Source organism: Vulpes vulpes, chromosome 1 (assembly GCF_048418805.1).
Source record: "Vulpes vulpes isolate BD-2025 chromosome 1, VulVul3, whole genome shotgun sequence".
Lineage (NCBI taxonomy): Eukaryota > Metazoa > Chordata > Mammalia > Carnivora > Canidae > Vulpes > Vulpes vulpes.
Genome location: NC_132780.1, coordinates 4,286,370 through 4,305,434, shown reverse-complemented (window position 1 = coordinate 4,305,434; position 19,065 = coordinate 4,286,370). Strand labels below are relative to the sequence as shown.

Sequence of the window (19,065 nt, the reverse complement as noted above, 5' to 3'; positions counted from 1 at the left end):
GCTACATGGCCCGGCAGTGGCTCCCCACTCTGCAGCTCTGAGGTTTGAAGAACTCCCCATGGCTCAGCCAGGTACCTGGTTTGTCTGGCTCTGGGGTTTCAGGGAAGAGAGCTGCCATTCAGTGTTCCCAATAAGATCAGCCTGGGGCTGGGGTGGTGTTGTAGTGGCTTCCCAGGGGCCATGGGGTCTCTCTTCCCCTGAAAGCTCACAGAGAAATGCCCTTGGACTTACAGGGCTTTGAGGGCAGAGACTGAAGCGGGGTCGGTGAAGTCCAGGGAGAGTCCCTCATTAGCCTTCCTTTTCTGACTGTCACCCTCACTGGGGTTGGGTTTCACTCGTGTCACCTTAGAACTCTTGTCACTGCTACTCTTGCTCCTGGCAGGAAGCTGCCCTTAACTGACACCAATGTTTTTTCTTTCTCTTGGTCCAGAAAGGCTTAACTCATGGGTGTGGGTCTCTAGGCAGGGCAAGGCTTCTCACGACATGGAGCTGCCTCCTTTGGATGGGGTTGGGCAAGCAGAAAGAGGGTCAGCCGTGTTCTCATCACATTTGAGCAATGACCAGCCTTGTGTAGCTGTCTTGAATTTGGGGCCCACCCACCTTAAAGCCAATGGAAGTTATGGTCATCAAGCTTGACATTAGTTTCTACAACACCCCGCATTAGCCCAGATGTCAGGCTCAAGGCCAGCAGATGCCCTGTCTGGGCAACTGTTGTCCCTCTAACTATCTAGATCTCCCTCGGGTTGAACCAAGGGTCTGGCCTCAAACTGAAGATCATCTGGTTCTCCCATTTTTGTGTGTTCCACCTTTCACCTACTTAGGAGAAACTCCAATCTTGTGTGTCTTAGTGTCCTCCAGTAGCTGTTTTCCTGTCTTTGGAGAGTCAAGAGGGAGGACAGGACCCAATGGAATGGGGCCATCCGAGCAGGTAGCCCACCTTTCCAGAGAACACAGGTCTTGCCTCCTGAGTGGGATAAAGGGTAGCCCCCCCACCCCCACCCAACCCTATGCTCATTAGGCTCTGCTGGGCTCAGCCAAATTAGGCTTCCCTTGGTCAGGGGCTCAATGGAGATCCTGTTCCCCCACTGCTCACATCTGTGCTTCTCTGCCCATTTTCCAAATGTGCTGGTTTGGTTCACACATACGTGCACACAAAATCAATATAGTGCAAAAGACTCACGACCCCCGGAACACAGGGATCAGGGCTGGGGGTTTGGGGGAGGTGAAGGAAGCCCATGCCTTCTCTGCCCTCGTTCCCAGGTCTACCAGCATGGTGCATGCTAGGTTGTCCGGGGACCATGCAGCTGCTTAGCACCCAGCCCTCCACGGCAGCAACTCGGGTCAGGTCAGTATTTGAGACTCGGGCCGCTCAGGGTCTGATTGATTGGCCAAGCCAAGTCCCAAATGTGAGGAATGGTGGTTTCAGCATCATCTAAACCAGAATACCTTCTTGTGGCTGCCTCAGTGGGTTAGAAACAAAGCGCTAGAGCTGTGTGTGTAATTTATAAAATAGCCTTTATTTATTCTAAGGAACACAGTCAAGTGGTAGTTTAAAAAAAAAAAAACAAAACCCAACACTTTTTAAAAGATACTTAGTGTTGTGACCTGGCTCTGAGCCCTGTGTGAGCAGGACAGGGGCAGAAGCCACCTGCCGTGGCTTGTCCGGTTCTCCCCCGCCGTGGCAGAGGTTGGTCAGCACTGGCAGCTCTCTATCCAGTTGCTTATCATAAATAATCAGTTTTGAGGCTCATGAAGAACAGAAGAAACATTTATGCTGCTGGTATTTGATCAAAAGCTTCCTTACAACATATTCATTCCGGAAGTATAAAAATGTCTCAAAGGAATCGATAATTTGTGCCGTTCATGGGGACTATATATATTAGAATTTTAGCATTACTATGGGAGCACAGTATATCTCTACAGATTCAGAGATTTCCCAATTTATGTAACATCTACTTCCCCCTTTTTTTTTTTTTACTTAATTACTAAATAGGAGTAACATTCAGTTAAGGTGGTTACTCTTTTTGTTTTTCTTTTCCAGCACAATGGTTTAGTTTGCAAAAAAGATCATTTGCCTGAAAAATGTTAGGGAATCTCCAGTAACCATCCTGGCTATCATACCAGAAAAATCCAAAAATGCTCGCAGCACTGAGCTGTTTTCACAAGACTTCCTTTCTAATAAACACAACGCTTTCTCCCCCTCTCAGACGTGAACCTCTGATGCCAAGATGCAGATGTGCCAACCGTAGGCGCGTTGCTAAGCAGAGGCGGCTAGCAAGTCCGGCCGGCAAATTAGATTGTAGGGCGGATGGCATCTGCTTTGTGGCCTCCGACGGGATGAGGCCGTTCTGTGCTCCCGTCCTGCAGGCAGGTTGAAGCTGGTGCCCCTTACTGGGCATGTAAAAGGGGCCTCGTGGTTAGGACCATAAGGGCTTTGAGGAAAAACACAAAGACTCATTAAGACGGGAAGCCTACCGCTGGAAAGAGGCGCACTGGTGACCTGCGGGTCTCATGCTGGGGGCTGCAAGTACCCCTGGCTGGCCCGAGCCATGGATGGCCCCCTTGTACTACTTTGTGGGGCTCTAAGACGATGCCAACCTCAACCCAGAGCCAAGGAGGGAAAAATCTCAAACACTTTAAGACTGGGTTCAAAGGCCCCAGACACCTGTCTGCTTCCCCCCATATGGCATCTGGTTAGGGGATGTGAATCAGAATTCAGAATCTGTGCTGCCCAGAGTGGACAGGGCACAGCGCACCCAAATGCAATAAATAATGGCCCACTCAGGACCCTGCCCCTGCCTCCTCCCCCAGCTACGGCTGCAGGGGGTTGGGAAGTCATCTCGTTCTTCGTGATCAGGGATCCCAGCCCCCAAACTCCACCCTCCCCCCACCTCTGCACTGCGTGGCATGTGGGATCCGGCTGCCGCTTCTGCACAGGACGGAGCCTGAGTCGTTCGCTTTATAGCATCATTTATGGCAGGAACTAGGAACGTTATGTGTTCACACAAACACACGACAATTGTACATCGGCATCTTTACAATATTAAAGGAGTCATATACAAGTCTACAGGCATCGTACACAGCGCGGGGCCGGCTGGGGCGCCCCTCCAAGATTTCCCCCCCAGGTGGAACCAGCGCAGGAAGGGTGACAAGGCCGGGATGGGATGGGACGGGGGGGGGGGGGGGGCGTCTTTGCGCCTGTCGTCTGGGAGGGAGTGGGTCTGGGGGGACCCCTCGGGGCCAGTCCTTGTTGGAATCCGGAGCCTGGAGCCCCAGGTACGCCTTGTGTCCCCGTCTCAGCGGCAGGCAGGCTCGTGTAACAGTTTCATTCAAATTCAGTGTGCATATTAGTGTGGGAAAATCGGAGCTGGGGACGGCTTCCTGAGCTGGGTACCCAGAGGATGCTGCTGACACATGGGCCCCTTCACCAGGGGGCCCATTCCTGAGGTAAGGATGCAGTGTGGCCCCGTGGCTGGTCCAGACGGGGAGAGACTTCTGCAGAAGCGCAGGTGTGAGGACACTCAGACAGGACTGGAAGCCCCTGCGCATTAGTAGGTCAGGTGGCTCACCAAGTGTGGCCGGCACCCTGGGTGGCAGCAAAGGTGAGGGTCTCAGATGGTTCCAGAGCCATCCATCCCCCACACCCCCAGAGCCCTCCTCCCGGCAGCCCCGTCCCGGGGGGGCCCTGCTTCAGCTCCTACAGCATCTCCATTCTTGCATCTGTCTCTGGCACAGGGGCCGGAGGTCTCCAAGCCCCACGGTGGGGCACCTGGGCCCCCGCGCCCCAGAGCTCCCCCGCCACAGGGGTGTGCTGCACGGCCAGCGGAGAACTGAGCACCAGATGAAGAAGCGTTGGTCCCTGCCGGCCTCTCTGGCTTGTGCAGTTAGTTACTTCCATCTTAAATACTGTAGAAAAATAAGCCATCTGTGACGCAAGGAGCCCCGCCAGTCTGCCACGCGTGGAGAAGGACGATCGGCTCCTCTGGAGTGGGCCCGGGGGCCTCCGCTGCGCCGGGCTGGCAAGCCCAAGGGTCTGGGGCGCTGTCCCCACCGCGGCATCTTTGGGTCACATCCACAGTCCTTCAGCGGGCACGCCTCCGGCACCCCGCGCTCTGCAGCCGTGGTACCTGGGGCTCCTGGGCTGGCTCCGGGCCCTCCAGCCCCACCCTCGGTCTCACGCCCACTGCTAAGCAGGCCGAGGCACAACTCCCCGGCACTGTCTCCAGGTCCCTGGGGCGTCCCCAGGGCCACACGGCCTCGGGTGGGCACTGAGGCAGGGCCTAGTCCAAGGGCTCCTGCTTTATCCGGACCGCGGTGGGGGTGGGCTGCGGCCGCCGCTCCTCCCGGCAGAGCACGTACTCGCTGAACTGGGAGGAGTCCACGCCACCCCCACAGGACGCGGCCACGCTGAAGCCCCTCTGGAACAGCCTCTCCAGGACCTGCCGGGGGAGAAAGAAGGGTTACGTGTGCAGCTGCAAGGGTCGTGGCCTCGCGGGCCGTGAGATGTCCTGTTAAGACCTCATGACAGTGACCACCCTGCAGAACCACCGGGTGGGCAACCACAGGAAGGACAGGTGCAGCCAGGCCCCGGGTCCCCCTGGGTGACCAAACCTGGGAAGGCGACCTCGCCCCCACTGCCCTCCCCACTCTCAGGAGTCCACAGCCTTGATCCAGAGGCAGAAAGAGACTTCAGGCCCCTTCTCTCTTCTCCAGGGCATAACCTGCCTCCCTCCCCCGCCTCACTGAGGTCTGACTCAATAATAGAGACCCTGCCTGCGGCCTCTGGGCAGCCACCTGCTTCCCTGAGCTGTGAGTCCCAGATGGTTTGAGGCCTGGGGGCCCATCAGCTCAAGGGAACTCGGGGTGGGGAGGAGGAGGAGGCCGCTCGGCTTCTGAGTCTCTACAGGCCTCCATGTCCACGTGGGTTTGTGCCTCTGTGGGGGCGAGGGGAGGGGGGTCCCGTCACCGTGGCTGACACCTGTGTCCCACGCCTCGCAAGTTCTGACTGACAGCCTATGGCACGTGTGCGTGGGTGGGGAGGGGGAGGCCTTTGCGCCCCAGTGTCCACTCCGCCCCTAAGCCTGAATCAGGAGGAGTCTGCTCCCGGGTCTGCAAGCGCTGGTGCAGCATAGGCCCCATCCCTCCGGGGCCCCCCAGCTCTGAGCCCCGTCTGAGGAAGGCCTGCTCCGGGCGGCGGTCCGGGTGCCTGCGGCTGCAGGTCAGGGGGTGGGCAAGGGGGCTCCGGGCCACCTTCGCTCAGCGCCTGACCCTCCGCTCCTATGGCCCGGGTTTAATCTGACTCGAAAGGCAGACTCTGGGCGCCAAGTGAAGCACACTTTGTTGAAAATACTCTGGGCCATTTTTATAGAACATCCTTTTGGTTTAAAAAAAAAAAAAAAAAAGCACAGATCAATTTTTTTAAGTCCATCCCCCAGGCGCCATCATTTAATTATGAGCAGGACATAAATTATGCATCGACACATTGTTGTCTTTCCTGTAAGATGGCACGGAGGGCTTCACCGTTTGGGGGCCACGCCTCCGTCCACCTATCCCTGCTGCCCCAGGGCCGCGGGCGGGGAGGCAGGGGCACGGCCCTCACCTGCGCAGCCCTCACCTGCGCAGCCCTCACCTGCGCAACCCTCACCTGCGCAACCCTCACCTGCACAGCCCTCACCTGCACCGAGTTGAGCCTGCAGTAGCCGTTGAGCGGGAAGCGGATGACGTGCGTGGGGTCCTGGTTCCAGCCGGCGTTGACGGAGTTGCACATGACGTCGCCAGTCTCGGGGAAGACCTCCTCGATGAGGGCCTTCTCGCCGCTGAGCGCAATCCGCTCCCCCAAGTCCGGCGTGACCCGCACCACCAGGCAGTCACAGGCGCGGCTGCGGCGGCGCTGCTCCTGCTCCTGCTGCCAGCGCTCCAGCTCCCGCACCATGGGCTGCAGCTGGTAGTAGCGGGCCTCCTCGTACAGCAGGCTGAAGTCCTGCGGGGGCGCGCACAGGGCAGGGCAGTGGCTGGGGGCTGCGCCTGCCGACCCCGGCCCCCCACGCACCCCGCCCGCCCGGACAGTTCCGTGCGGCCCCCGGGGCTCAGTGCGACCCGGATGGCCGTGCCCCTGGCACAGACGGGGCAACGAGCTCAGGTGACTGTGTGCGAGATACCTTGCGTTCGTCCATCTGGGCTCGAGTCCCTGGAGCAGCGAGAGGCCTCTGGAAAGACCAGGGGGCTGGGCTAGGAGAGCCCGAGGCTGTGCCTACGCCTTCTTAGAAGCCCAGACACGAGAGGCTGGGCCAGGCACAGGGCAACAGCATCGCCATCTGCCCCCGAGGAGCTCAGGGCCCAGCAGGGCGGCAAAGCAGACCTGCCCGGGTGGGATCTTTGGCACCCTATCTACCAGCCCTGAGGCCTCTGATCGCCAGTTACTGACCTTCTCAGAGCCTCAGTTTCCCTGTCTATAAAATAGACATAAACACCCAGCTCAGAGAGGAGGGTGAGGTCTAAGGGATGACAAAATGTGCCAAGCGCCAGGCCCACCCTGCCCTAGCAGGCCGAGTGAGGAGGGGTCAGGGGGGTGGGGAGGCCACCTCCAGGCAGCCCACTCCCAGGCTGGCACGTTCCCACCAACTGTCCCCTAAACACATGCATACCCATACTTGCCCTGGCCCTGAGTAGCTTAGACCCCGGGGCTTGGGGCACTCACTGGGGCTCACCTCAAGGCTGGCTGGTGAGCATGAGGACCCCTGGGGGGAGGCAGGGGGGCCCAACCCCCAGGCAGGGCCCAGCCCCACAGGCCCTCGGTCCCTTCCACCTGTTGGCCCCAGCCTCTGGAACTGCTCTGAGGGAAGCCCAAGCTCTAGCCCCTACCCGCACCTGTCATCTGTCAGGGACCCACCCTGTCCTTCTGATGGGGTTCCTCAGGGCTCCATCCTGGGCGTCCACTCTCATCCACTCCCAAGGCTTTAAATGTTCTTTGCACACGTTTTTCTGTACAGCCCAGAACATCCCACGCAATGCCCCCAACACCAAATCCCTACAGGAGTGAGGTGCAACGCTCCCTCGAGCCTATTCCACGCCTGGGCCTCCATGCACGGACTCAGGACCCAAGCTAAAGGCCAGGAGGCAGCCTTGAGAGTCCCCCCACCTCCGACTGGTCCACACCGTGGCCTTCCGTGGCCAGCTCCTAAACATAAATCTAATCTGCCGCTTTGCTCTATCTTCGTGGTCTCCCACCTGGACCAAGGCCTCCCGCTCCCACCCCTCACCCCAACTGCACCCTTGCCCACACAGCAGCCAGCGCTGTCCTTCTGACTTGCAAACCCGATGTCACTCCCTGCTCACAACCCTCGCACTGCGTTCAGGGTAAAACGCCGAATGCCACGCAGGCCGCCTAGGTCCCACCTCGACCAGCAGCCCCCTTCCGCCTCCCTCTATACACACTGCCCCAGGCCGACAGCTTCTGTCTGGTTCTGGAAGGTACCAAGCTTCTTGGCCTTCAAGCCTGTTTCCCCTGTTCCTCTTTCACCACCCAGATAAGCATCATCGTTCCCCCCAAGCCCCCGGGGCCAGCTCCCCATGGTTCCCCTTCACCTCGCTCTCTATGAAACATTTGCCCCCCACCCCAGGAATTCGTGCGTTTCTATTTTTTTTCCTTTGTTCAAAACCTGTCATCTCACTAGATTGTAAGCACTATGGGGACAGGACCCACGTCTGCCCTGTATTTCACTGTATCTCTAGCCTGACTCTGGTTGTTGGCACCCGGTATCGGTTGGATGGAGGACAAAACAGCACCAGCGCCACGGGTCCTCCGGGTGCAGGAAGGAAGGACCTGCCGGCTTGAGCCAGGCCTGAGCTTCGTTCCCCCGGGACCCCCCCACTCCACATGCCGTGGCCGGGCCCCACGAGGAGGCAGGCCTCTCGGAACCAGGTCGGCCACCCTGGACAGGCGTCCCCCGCCCCCCAGACCTGGGGGCAGCCTTTTGTTTAAAGGGTATTTGGTTTGGGTCAGGGCTTCCCCTGCCAAGTGCCCACAAGCAACAGATGTAGGAACTCTGTAACTCTGTGTGTAACTCTGGCCCACAACCGTCCCTCAACACAGCAAACGAGATGGGGTACGCGCGGCCGCTTAATTGTTGTTACACCCTGATAAATAAGCTAAAAATGTGAGAAAATAAAATTAGTTTAGAAAAACTGATTTAGCCCTCGGCTTCATCGTTTAACTTTTTATGGTTGCCATGACGACCGTGGGTCCATTTATTAAGTCACAGCGTCCCCTGTGCAATGCCACCGCACAGGCAGCGCCGGGGAGCGGCTGGCGGCCGACTTACCTTGAAGTCATCCGGGAGCAGCAGTTTTGACGTCCGCAGGAAGCTCAGGACATAGCGGAAAATCTCCCCGTCCCGGTCGATGAAGTAATGTTGCTTCAGACTGTCCAGGACGATGGGCTCAGTGCCATTGAAGAGGCGGCTTATTCTGGGAGAGGGGGGAGCGGGGGTGATGGAAGGGCCAGTCCACCTGGCCCACCGGAGGGGCAAGGGGGCCTTACCTGGGTAACTGGGCCCCTGCCAGGCCCCGCAGGTGTCTGCATACACCCAGGGCGGTCAGGTCCCAGTCACAGAGGACACTGGCACATGCTGCACACCCGGCTACACTCACAAGCCACAGCCAGAGAGACGCACGCACCTGGCCGCGTGCACCTGCCCGCCGACACACTACAGGCTCGGAAAACTAGAGTGACACACAGACACAGCCTCCTCGCCCCCCACACACAAACCCTTGCCAGACACACCCGCCCAGACAGCTCCTACCGACCAGAAGATACCCCAGCCCACAGCCTCACGCCCAGTGAACGCATGTAAACTGGGCAAGTCAGTCTCGGGTCACACACATCCACCTCACCCAACTCACATGAATGAGCATCAGAGGCGACACACTTGGGCAACAGGCGCAAGATCACACGGTCCCCTCCCCTGCCACACACGAATCGCAGCAGACCCAGACACACCCAGGCAAAGGACACGCCAGCCAATGAGAACCACCCGAGACACAGCTGTGTACGCTGACAAACTCACAGATGGACCACGCAGAGCCACTCACTCGGGGAGCCCTAGGGGAGGAAGAGAGGCAGGCAGGAGGGATAGCATGTGTGCACACACACGCACACGCACTCTACAGTGTGCCTGCATACAAGCTGTGGTGTGAGCATGTACACATGCACCACAGCCTATGCACATACACGCACCCGGTATGTCCCCAGACGCCGGTGTATTCACGTGCAGAAGCAGGTGCTCACACCTGGCAGGGGAGACTCGTCCCGTCCCAGCACCCTGTCCTCTGAAGGGCAGTGGTTCTGACAGAAACACAGGACCTGCAGGAAGCTCGTGGGGAGCCCCTGATGCCTGTCCCTGTCCATTCCAGGGAGGAGGACCCCTAGCCCCAGGGCCAGAGCAGCTGGCCCCTTTTGGTTCAGCTGTGGACAGTGAGGAGCCCCAAGGAGGGGCGGGGACGGCCAAGAGCTTGATTCAGGAACAGGTGGGAGGTTGGCGGGGTCCCGTGAGTGACAGCACCTCCAGATACCCTTCAGCAGGCACGGCCACACACCAGCAACACCCTGGCACGGCGACAGCTTATGTGCACCACCTGGGAGAGGGGTGCCCTGTCTGGGACTGACCCTGTCTGCACCCACAAGGACCCTCCAGGGATGCTCCCCTCTCCACCAACAGCCTGGTCCTCCATCCATTCCAAGTCACTGGTCCTCAGAGCACATGAGTTGGGTAGATACTGAGGGGTGAGAGTCCCCAAAGCCTCTCAGGGCCTCCCGTCTATACTGTCCTCCGGTCTGGTGGCCTGGCATGCTCAAGGCACCAGCCACAAGGGCCTGCCCTGGCCTGCGGTAGCCACGAAGCCACCTCTTCTCTCTCTGGGGCCACGGCTGAGCCCCTGTCCCAGCGGGGCCATATAAAGGGCAAGGCTGCCTCATGGATGGGCGTGAGCAGCTCAGAGTCCAGGATGAGGTGTGGAGAGGCCCGGACCCGTGGAACCAGTACTGCAGTCACCCAGATACAACTCCTCTCCGGACTCTGAAGGCCCCTGAGCCCTGTCACCCTCCCAGGCCTGGGGAACGCAGCCCCTGGTGGAAAGCCTAGTGGGCTCCAAGGCCTCTTCCAGCTGCCAGAGCCCCTAAGACCTGGCCTCTGCAGAGCTTGGGACATGCAGAATGAGGGCCATGCAGGGCCCCAGGCGCAGATGGGACTAAGCAAGGCTGCTGGGTCCCACGGGCCATTCTTGGCCGAAGCCCCGCATGTCACACCAGCAGGAGGAAGGAAAAGCCACATTCGAAGGCAAGCTAGCCGGTGCGAAGCCTCAGCCTCCCTGTGGAACCTTGTCCCCCCCTTCCTGGCTGAGCTCAAACACTCTGTGGCAAGCAACGTTCTAGGCCTGGGTACCTTGCAGATGTCTCTGATGCCAGGGCTGGCTGGAGCTCCACACCATCCCGTTGGTCTAGGGGACCCCTGGGGCCACCCACATTCTAGGGCTGGCTGGGTTCTAGGTTGTTTTATTGGTCAGATGCTAGAAGTTTCTCCACCTGCCTTATTTTAAGACGGGTTCTAGATATTACCATCAGTATCTGTTCGAAGGACAAAGACCTTTCCCACCCTCAGGGTCTGAGGCTACGGAGGAGGTAAATTGAGGGCAGGTTAGGACAACTGCCGCAAAAAGGACTCTCCTCATCCTTCCCCTCCCTACTTGCAGGGTCTCGAGAGCCAGCTCCTTCCCTGGGCCACCCTCTGAGAGACGCTGCAGGGTGTGGGACAGCAACTTCTGGAAGTCCTTCTCAGAATAATCCAGCCAGTTCTGATCCCAGCTGACAGGGGTCTCTCCTTTTTTTTTTTTTTTAAAAAAAAAAAAAAAAGCTTTGCCTCCAATTTCCTGGATGGTTCAGTGGAAGGTTTTATTAGTTCTGAAGCTCCTGGCTTAATTTGCTGCTTCCCACAGCCAGTGTGGACACCAGCTTGGGGCCATGATGGCAGCAGCTAATGGATGTCCGGCAGGGACAGGCGAGGTAGCAGCCCTGGGGCGTCCACTTCCAGCCCTGGGGCAGCCATGCTCTGCTCTTTCTGGGCACAGGCTGATGGCTGTGCCTGAGCCAGCTGGTGGCCACACCTTCTCCCGGTGTTGGAGTCACCCTGATGAGCCAAGAACCAGAAGCCCGGGCATAGTCCTACGGGTGCAGGGTCCCAAGGCTGTGGGGCACCAGACCCCTGGCCTCATGGCACTGCCCAGGGCGGGACTTTCCTGAAATCCCGAAGTCCCCTGGGGTGACCTTAGCACTCTTACTCGTTCATCTCTTGGTGACTCAAACATCAGTGCCATGGGTAAGGGACTGATCTTGGTTTCCAGAATTGGTGAAAAGACTTTTTTTTTTTTTTAAATATTAATGATTCAATTAAAGAAGGATGAGAGAGCGCTGTGGGGCTCTTGCCAGCACAGCTGTCCAACCCACTTCCCAGGCCCGGCCTGACCCACTGTCCCCTGACTGTCCTACAGGTCCCACCACCCCTTGGTCTCTGGGCCAAAGCTTTAGGCCTAGGGAGCAGCTCTCCCCTGAGTCAGAAGCCATCCAGGCAAGCATGACAGATTCATCTCAGAGCACCAGACGGCTGCCCCCTCTGGGCATATCCTGCCCCCCGAGGGTCCCACATGCCCCATCATGGGGCCACAGGGCGCTCGGCTCCCCAGTCAGAGGGCCTGCCCCGCCACAGAGCAGGATGATGGGCAAAGATGAGCTGCACTGCGGGTATGAGAGGGGAGGGCTGCCCCTGTCCTTGCCCATCCCAGGCGGCAGCCCGAAGACAAGAATGAGGCAGCTACTCCCCGCAGGCCTGAGCTGTGATTACTCTAGAAAGGCAAGTGTCTGATTTCAAGAAACACTCTTCAGAGAGGTTGTGGGCCAGGGTTTTATGAATTTCACTCACAAACGTCGTCAACCGATTAAGGGATGATCTATCTCAAACAACTCGGGAATGCCGCAGAAGGCAAAATTGAAATTAAATAAGCAGAATCCATCTCCCATCCTAGACAGAGCTCTGCCGGCGAGCGCACAGGCCGGCCCTGCTGCTGTGGCCTCACGGCTGCCGGCCCCGCGAGGCCCCCAAGTTCACAAGAGCCCCAGGCCTCGCCTCTGTGGGGCTGAGGGATGAAGTCCCAGCTGCCATCTGTACCCCAGGCTCCCCAGATTCCGATCTGGACGCTCTATCCACCTCCAGCACTTGCTCCCAGCTCCGCCCCGGCTCTCAACAAGGTACCATGCGCTACGGATGCTCTGCACTGAGCCACCACCCCAGCGACAAGGCAGACTGACAAGAAAGCTTCCCAGAGATGATACCTCGGTGTCTGGGGGATTAATTAACTCCTCTTGTTTTTTTAAATGTATAGAACAAGGGCGAGACCCCGCAGCCCCGGCCCTCCTGCTGCTCAGCCCCGGGTGGTGGCTGCCTCGCTGTGCCAGGAGCAAGTGGTCGTGGGCTCTGCGAGCAGCACACTGTGTCACCTCCAGGAGATGCTGGGAGGCCATCCTACCTCTGGGCAGCCCTGCTGCTATGCCAACAGGAAACCGGGTCTGCCCCTGGGAGGGCCATGCCCAAGCGGCAGGAGCAGGGGAGCCGGCCGCGCCTGGCACTTCCCGCAAATGGGCTCAGGAGCCAGGAGCTCCGGGGAGCTGGGCAGAGAGCAAGGTGCCCTGTTGGGAGGCTCCTGGTCAGAGACACTTCATCTGCTGAGGGGGGTCTGAGGCTCATGCTTATCCACAGCCTGAACACCCTGACGTTCCTAGCTAGTCACTGCAGCTCTCCCCCTCCCCCCCGCCAACCCTCCCCGCCACCCCGCCTCCCCGGGCACAAGGAAGCCTGCTGCTACCCCGCAGGATCTAGCAGGGGCCACTCCAACAGACAAAGATGGCAAATTGCAACTCCCACTCCTCCCTCTCCTTGTGTCCTTAACCGAGGGTTAGAGTAGGAAATAGGATTAAGTACTTCTCTCTAACACGATCCCAAGGAGTATGCAGCATGGCTCACAAACAATCCTCTGCAAAGGCCAGGCCTGGGTCTCAGCCCAGAGGAACCTGAAGGTCCTTGGGCTTCCCAGCCGGCTGCTGGCCAGGTGGGGCTGGCTCCGAATAGGGGGGCTTCGGCCGGCGGGTCAGGAGCTCCACCTAGTACTTTCAGCGCCACCAACCCAGGGTCGCAAGTTCCTGTCTAAAGCATCTTCTGAGGGGCAGACTCGGTCCTCCCGAACCCCAGTGCCCCCAGTCTGGGGGAGCAGGTGGGCCCTGGAGAGCCCGCACGCAGGCTGGCGGAGGGCACGGACCCCACTGGCGGCAGCAGGCTGGCGATGCTGCCGGGAACCACTGCACGCCGGTGCTACCGGGGGCTTGGCTCTTACCTGGAGTCGGGGTACTTGGTGAGCGTGGCCAGGCTGCTGGTGTACATGTGGCCACCCACATCGATATGCACGGGCGCATTGGACTTGGTGAGCTGGGCTGGCAGTGGGATGCCCTGGGCGGCCAGGGGAGACACAGGCGACCGGGTAAGAGACAACCGGGACATGCTTCCTCCCTCCTGGAGATGGAAACAAGGCGAAAACAAGAGTTTCTCCACGACGGAGCTGTGCACTCACTCCCCTTTATTGCCAACGTGATCACAGATCTAATCAGATCACTTCTGCTGGGGCCTGATCACATATTCAGCTGACAAATTATGGCCACCACTGTAATTAAGTGTATTTGCATCATTTTCTTCAAAGTACCAGAGGGGGAAAAGAAAGATGCTTATTAGCAATAAGAAATCAGGAAAAAAAAAATTTCAAGGTGTCAGCCTCCGGGGGCATAAAACAAACTGCAAAATTCTAATTAAAGGTCGCGGGCTTATGTGTTAGATGTGAAATATCCCCTGACAAACGAATCACCAATTTGTGAATTGGGATTCAGGGGTTTTTTGCAAGTTTGTCTCAGTAACGAGACACCTCTAAATTAGTGACTTCCTCAGCACCTAAGGCGTTGAGTTTTATACATGTAGTAAATTTCACATCAAATTAAGAGCATTTTTGTTTCAAAAAAAATACATAATCCGCACAGCCAGTCAACAGCCATCCCTTGGATGCGGAGGCTGTGAGCAAGGGCGGCCGGTGGGCAGGCAGGCGCTGGGGAAGAGGACCAGGAGGGGGCCCCCGGCCGCTGCCCAGCCCACCCTGCTGGCTCTCACCGCGGTGCCGGCGCTGCCGTGGGCGTGAAGCGAGGACCCGCTCGGCCGCTCCTTGCGGTGAGGCATCTAGGCTTCCATCGCTGCCCAGAGTATCTGTGGGGAGCACCAACAAAACCACAGGCCTTTTACTCCTCAGCAGTCCTGCGTGCTGGGTCTCCCAGCATCGGAGATGCTTGCAAGCATCCTTCCCGCCTACGCTCTCTGGGACCCCGCAGCACACAGCCCTCTCCGGATTCCACCCGCCACTACCCTGTCCCCACGCTCCAAAGCCGGAGCAGTTCGTGCATGCACACGCGCGCGCGCACACACACACACGCACACACACGCTCACACACGTGTTTTCTGGGCAGCTCCATGTCTGCTAATTCGGTTAATGACAGTGCTGAAGCATATGCTCACCATTATTGCCCCAAAATGTTTCAGAACAAATCTGATTTCCCTGGTATTTTGGTTCAGAGCCACGTTACCAAGCGTGTCTCCTCTTGCATCAGCAGAGAGCCCCGTGGACCACAGCTCAGGGATCCCCCACCCTCCATGGGCTGGGGAGCCCGGGAACCTCTCTGAACACCATCTCCACCGTGTTAAGATGCAGTCTGTGAATGGCCAGACACGGAGAAGCCTCTTTTGGCAGAAGAGGGGAAGTCATTTAGGAGGCCACCTCTTCCCTAGGGTGCCTAAGAGAGGAAACTTGTCTTTGTTTGCCTAGCCCACACCTCTGCAGTTTCTCCCCAGCCCCGCAGAACGGTCTTATCTGCGCCTAATGAGTTCCAGATCCCCTCAGGATCACACGGCCCAAGGCACTGGAGAGCTGGCCAGAAGGAAACAAGACAGCAGCTCGGCAAATGGACCCTCTCTCCTGCTCCTCCCCAGGCGCTTGCGACTTTGCTCTATGCCACGACCACCAACTGAAATAAGACTGTCCCTCAGTCGCTAGAAGCCACCCTAGGACACTGCAGGAGGGGTGGGGGTCTGTGCAGCCCCTTGCATTGACTGGAGGCTGTCTCCTGGGGCACAGTGAGCACCCCCCACCCTCACACCCATACCCACACACACGCTGACTCCCACCGGCCTCACCTGGACTTATCTCTCTGGGGTTTGACTTTGTGCCTTGAAATTCAACATCCAGTTTTAAAACATGGACCAAGGTCCAATGAGCATCGATCCTGCCAGTTTAAGTAAGGTTACTCTCCTTGGCTTTGCTCTGCCTTCTGTGTCCTGGCGAGTTCCCTGACATGAACCTGGGGTGGGGGTGGGGGTGCCATGAGACAGTGACGGTTCGCTTATGCTCTCACTGGGGGGGCTACTCAGGGTCTGCCGCTGGCGGCATCCCTGACTTCTGGCCAGCTCAGAAAAGCGAAGCAGGTCACTTATCTCAAGGAAGTTCTGAGAAACCAAAACAGATCTCAGGATGGGTTTTCCTGCCCTGGGAGGCTCCACTGGGGGAGGAGCCAGAAGGAAAGCCACACGCAGGATAAACTGCTCCAAGGAATTCCGATGGAAATTCTATCAAGGCGGACTGCGCAATGTTTTCCCAACTACCAGGACACCACTCGAGTGACATTTAACACCAAGTACCCATCACGAAAGCTCTTCGGTCCCGTTCTCATCACAAGCACGACCTGATGTTCATGGCAAACCAGGAACTCACCATTGGAAGCCCCAGGCTTTACGCCTCCACCAGAACCTCCAGCGCAGTCTCCGGCCAACGCATCTGTGCTGGACAACGCACCTTTCCCCCGACACCACTGCTGAGGTCAGAAGCACAAAAGTGGGTGCAGTCAGAGACGCAAGTTCATTCCTTCGCCACCACCAGCAAACCCACGACCCCACGACCCCACGACCAGCCCCAGCGCGCCTCGGCCCTCCCCGGGCTCGCCCAAACCGCCTGTTGCAGGGCCCTGGGCGGCGCAGCGTGCTCCGGGCCTGCGGGCTTCCACGCTGGCTGGGGATTGACCTGCTTCTCGGAGCTGCGGTGGGAGCCCGGTCCCGTGGCCGCCGCCGCCGCCGCCGAGCCCCGCCCGCCCGAGCAGAGGGAAGCGAGCAGAATGCCACGCTCATTTACACACAAAATGATTTTGTGTCCCATTGTGCTCGCAGTTGTTCAGCTCTCTGGGGGTGATTAAACTGGCTGAGCTGCGGCAGCTTGAGACGATTTCACTAAATCGCTTCTTCGTGAAGTCGCTTCTTTGCTAAGCTGTTATTTTAACCATAAAAGGTAAACAGAAGGCGCCTCGCGAGCTCCCTTCAGCTCTGCGCCCTGGGCGCCAGCCTGCGGGCACGAGTGCCAGGGGCCTGCAGCATCGGCCGGGGCGGGGGTGCAGGGGGAGGGTGGCCCGGAGCAGGGGGGCGGGGGGCGGGGGGCGGGCAGGCCACCTGGTGCGCGCCAGCCCCGCCGCGGAGCCCGCCGGCCGGTGTGAACTTCGGGGCGGCCAGAGCGGGCTGGGCCGAGGCCCGGGGCGCCGCGGGGCGGGGGCGGGGGCGGGGGCGGCCGCGGGACCCGAGGTGCCCGGCAGCGCGGGGAGGGGTGCGCGGCGGGGGCGGGGCGGAGGACAAAGTTAAATCAAGAGGCAGACACTTAGAGACCACAGATGGGAAGCTCGCCTAATTAAGGACGTAAAAGCGCTTTTGTTCTCAAAGTTTATTGTTGCCGGGATTTAAAAAAAAAAAAAAATTAATTGAAACTAATGCTGTTATTCACTCGTGCAGTTAAATTCCTTCGTGCACATCTGAGACACGGAGTGGAAACTTGAGGCTTATCTTTCTGCAGCCGAGGCGGGGGGCGCGGGAGGGCGGGAAGGCGTTCGGGCCACGGGAGAGGGGCGGCCGCCGGGGTGCGCCCCGCGCGCGCCCGGGTCAGGGGGTCCCCGCGGCAGCCCCAGCGCGGCCCAGCCCCCCCCGCCCCCCGCGACCCCGCGCGCCCGGGGCCACCACCCGCTCGCCGGCCCCTCCCCCCCGCTCGGACTCGCCGGGTGGGCGTCCGAGGGCTCACGTCTGTCCCGTTAGAGACTTTTTCTGATGTGGGCGCCAAGCCGGGCCCTGTGCGCCCCGAAGCCGCGGCTGCGTGAGCCCGGGTCTGACCCCGGAAACTCGCGGGCCCTGCAGGGCGCTCGGCTGTGCACGGAGGCCCGAGCGCCCGGACCCGCGACACCCCCCGCCCCGCGCGCACACACACACACACACACACACACGCGCGCGCGCGCGCGCACCCCGCCCCGCGCGGCAGGAAGCTCGGCGGCCGCCCGCGTGGGGAGGGTCCACCCGGGGCCGGGGCCGGGGCCGGGGCCAGCCCACGTGGGCAACCCCCTCCCGCGCCGGGCCTTTGTGCCGGGGCCCCCGCGCCGCCGGCCCCCGGACAAAGCGGCCGCCCCCACCCAGGTGCAAGCCCCGCGCGAGCGACTTTCGCGGCGTCGCCGCCACTTTGGGGACTGGGGTGCGCGGCGCCGGGCGGGGGCGGCCCGCGCGGGGCTTACCTCGGAGCCGGAGCGGCGGATCGGGCTCGGGCCCGGGCCCGGGCGCAGCCCCCGCCCCCCGCAGCCGCCGGTCTCGGGCGCAGCCTCGCCGCCGTGCTCGCCGCGCGGGTCGCTCCGGTCTCGTCCGGGAGTTACTTTCTCTCTCGCCCCCAACCCTCCCCCCACCCACCCCTCCCGCCCCGGCCCCCGCTTCGCGCGGCCCCTCGCGGCGCGGCGCGCCGGGGCCTCCCCTCCCCGCCCTCCCTCGCCTCGCCTCCTCCCTCCTCGCCGCCGCCGCCGCCGCCGCCGCCGCCTCGCGCCGCGCTCCGGCCGCCCTCCCGCCCTCCCGCCGCCTCTCCCCCTCCGCTCCCTCCAGCGGCCTTCCTGGATGGCGGCGACAGGGCCGGCCCCCCGCCCCGGGCCGTGGCGCGCGCCCCGCGGCGGCCGAGCCCGGACGCGAGGGCAGCGACCGGCTCCAGTTGCCGGCGCGGCGGGGCGGGCGCGAGCGGGAGCGCGCGGCGACTCCTGGCTCGGGGCTCGGCTGCGCCGCGGGGCAGAGGATTAGAGTCGCAATTAGCTCCGCGCGCCCGCGCCTGCCGCGCTCGGCGACACGAATGCGCCGCGCCCCCCCCCCCCCGCCCGGCGATCCCGCCCGCCGCGGCCTCCGCCGGGGCCCTCCCGGGAGCGCCGCGCCCGGCCCCGCGCCCCGCGCCCCGCGCCCCGCGCCCCGGCCGCGCCCCCGCCCGCGCCCCCCGCCGGCCGGCCACGCGGCGCCCGGGCCTGCTCCGGGCCGGGAGGGGGCGGGGGAGAAGCTGATTTTAATCATTGTCATTTCATCTGATGTAATATTTCCCCGGGCGCTTTCAGCTGGGCATAAATTTTCGGCTCCCAAATAAGTAACACAGGGCACGTTTCTCACATTTCTTGACTCTTCGGTTACAAAGAGGAGAGCAGCCGCCGCCGCGGCGCCCGGGGGCAGGGGCGGGACTCGGGGAGCCGCTGGGCGGCGAGGCCGGGCCGGGGCTGCGGCGGGGCCGGGGCCGGGGCCGGGGCCGGGGCCGCCCCTCCCCCCTCCCCCCTCCCCCCGCGCGGCCTCCCCCCGCGGGGCTCGGCCCCGGCTGCCCCTCCGCCGTGACGTCTGCGGACACGCGGTCGGCTCCGGGGGCGGGGGGGCCCGGCCGGGAGCCCGCGGCCAGACGCGCCATTTCCTTCCCGAGCGCGGCGCGGCGGCGGCCGGCACTGCCCGGGGCGCCCCTCCCAGCTCCGCGGGGCGGCGGCCCCTCCCCCTCCCCCTCCCCCCGCCCGCCCCCTTCCTCTTTCTCCCCCTCCCCTCCCCGAGCCCGCCCCCCCCCTCCATTTCCCGG

At 61.0% G+C, this 19,065-nt stretch overlaps 1 protein-coding gene across 7 annotated transcripts; it reads right to left on the bottom strand.

Moving 5' to 3' along the window:
* Positions 1-2,953: 2,953 nt before the first annotated feature.
* On the bottom strand, positions 2,954-18,673 carry KCTD15 (potassium channel tetramerization domain containing 15). 7 transcript variants are annotated; one of them, XM_072750279.1, is made up of 7 exons: positions 18,621-18,673; positions 15,901-15,997; positions 14,253-14,345; positions 13,435-13,610; positions 8,322-8,466; positions 5,675-5,980; positions 2,954-4,439 (listed from the first exon to the last, which is right to left on the bottom strand). In XM_072750279.1, the coding sequence occupies exons 3-7, from the start codon at positions 14,316-14,318 to the stop codon at positions 4,281-4,283; spliced, it is 852 nt and encodes a 283-aa protein (XP_072606380.1). In that variant the 5' UTR covers positions 14,319-14,345; positions 15,901-15,997; positions 18,621-18,673; the 3' UTR covers positions 2,954-4,280. The 7 variants fall into 7 exon arrangements, with proteins under 7 accessions (XP_072606380.1, XP_072606372.1, XP_072606375.1 ...); XM_072750271.1 differs by lacking the exon at positions 18,621-18,673 and adding an exon at positions 17,723-17,975 and having other exon boundaries at positions 15,901-16,000; XM_072750274.1 differs by lacking the exon at positions 18,621-18,673 and adding an exon at positions 17,723-17,858.
* Between the last annotated feature and the right edge of the window lie 392 nt (positions 18,674-19,065).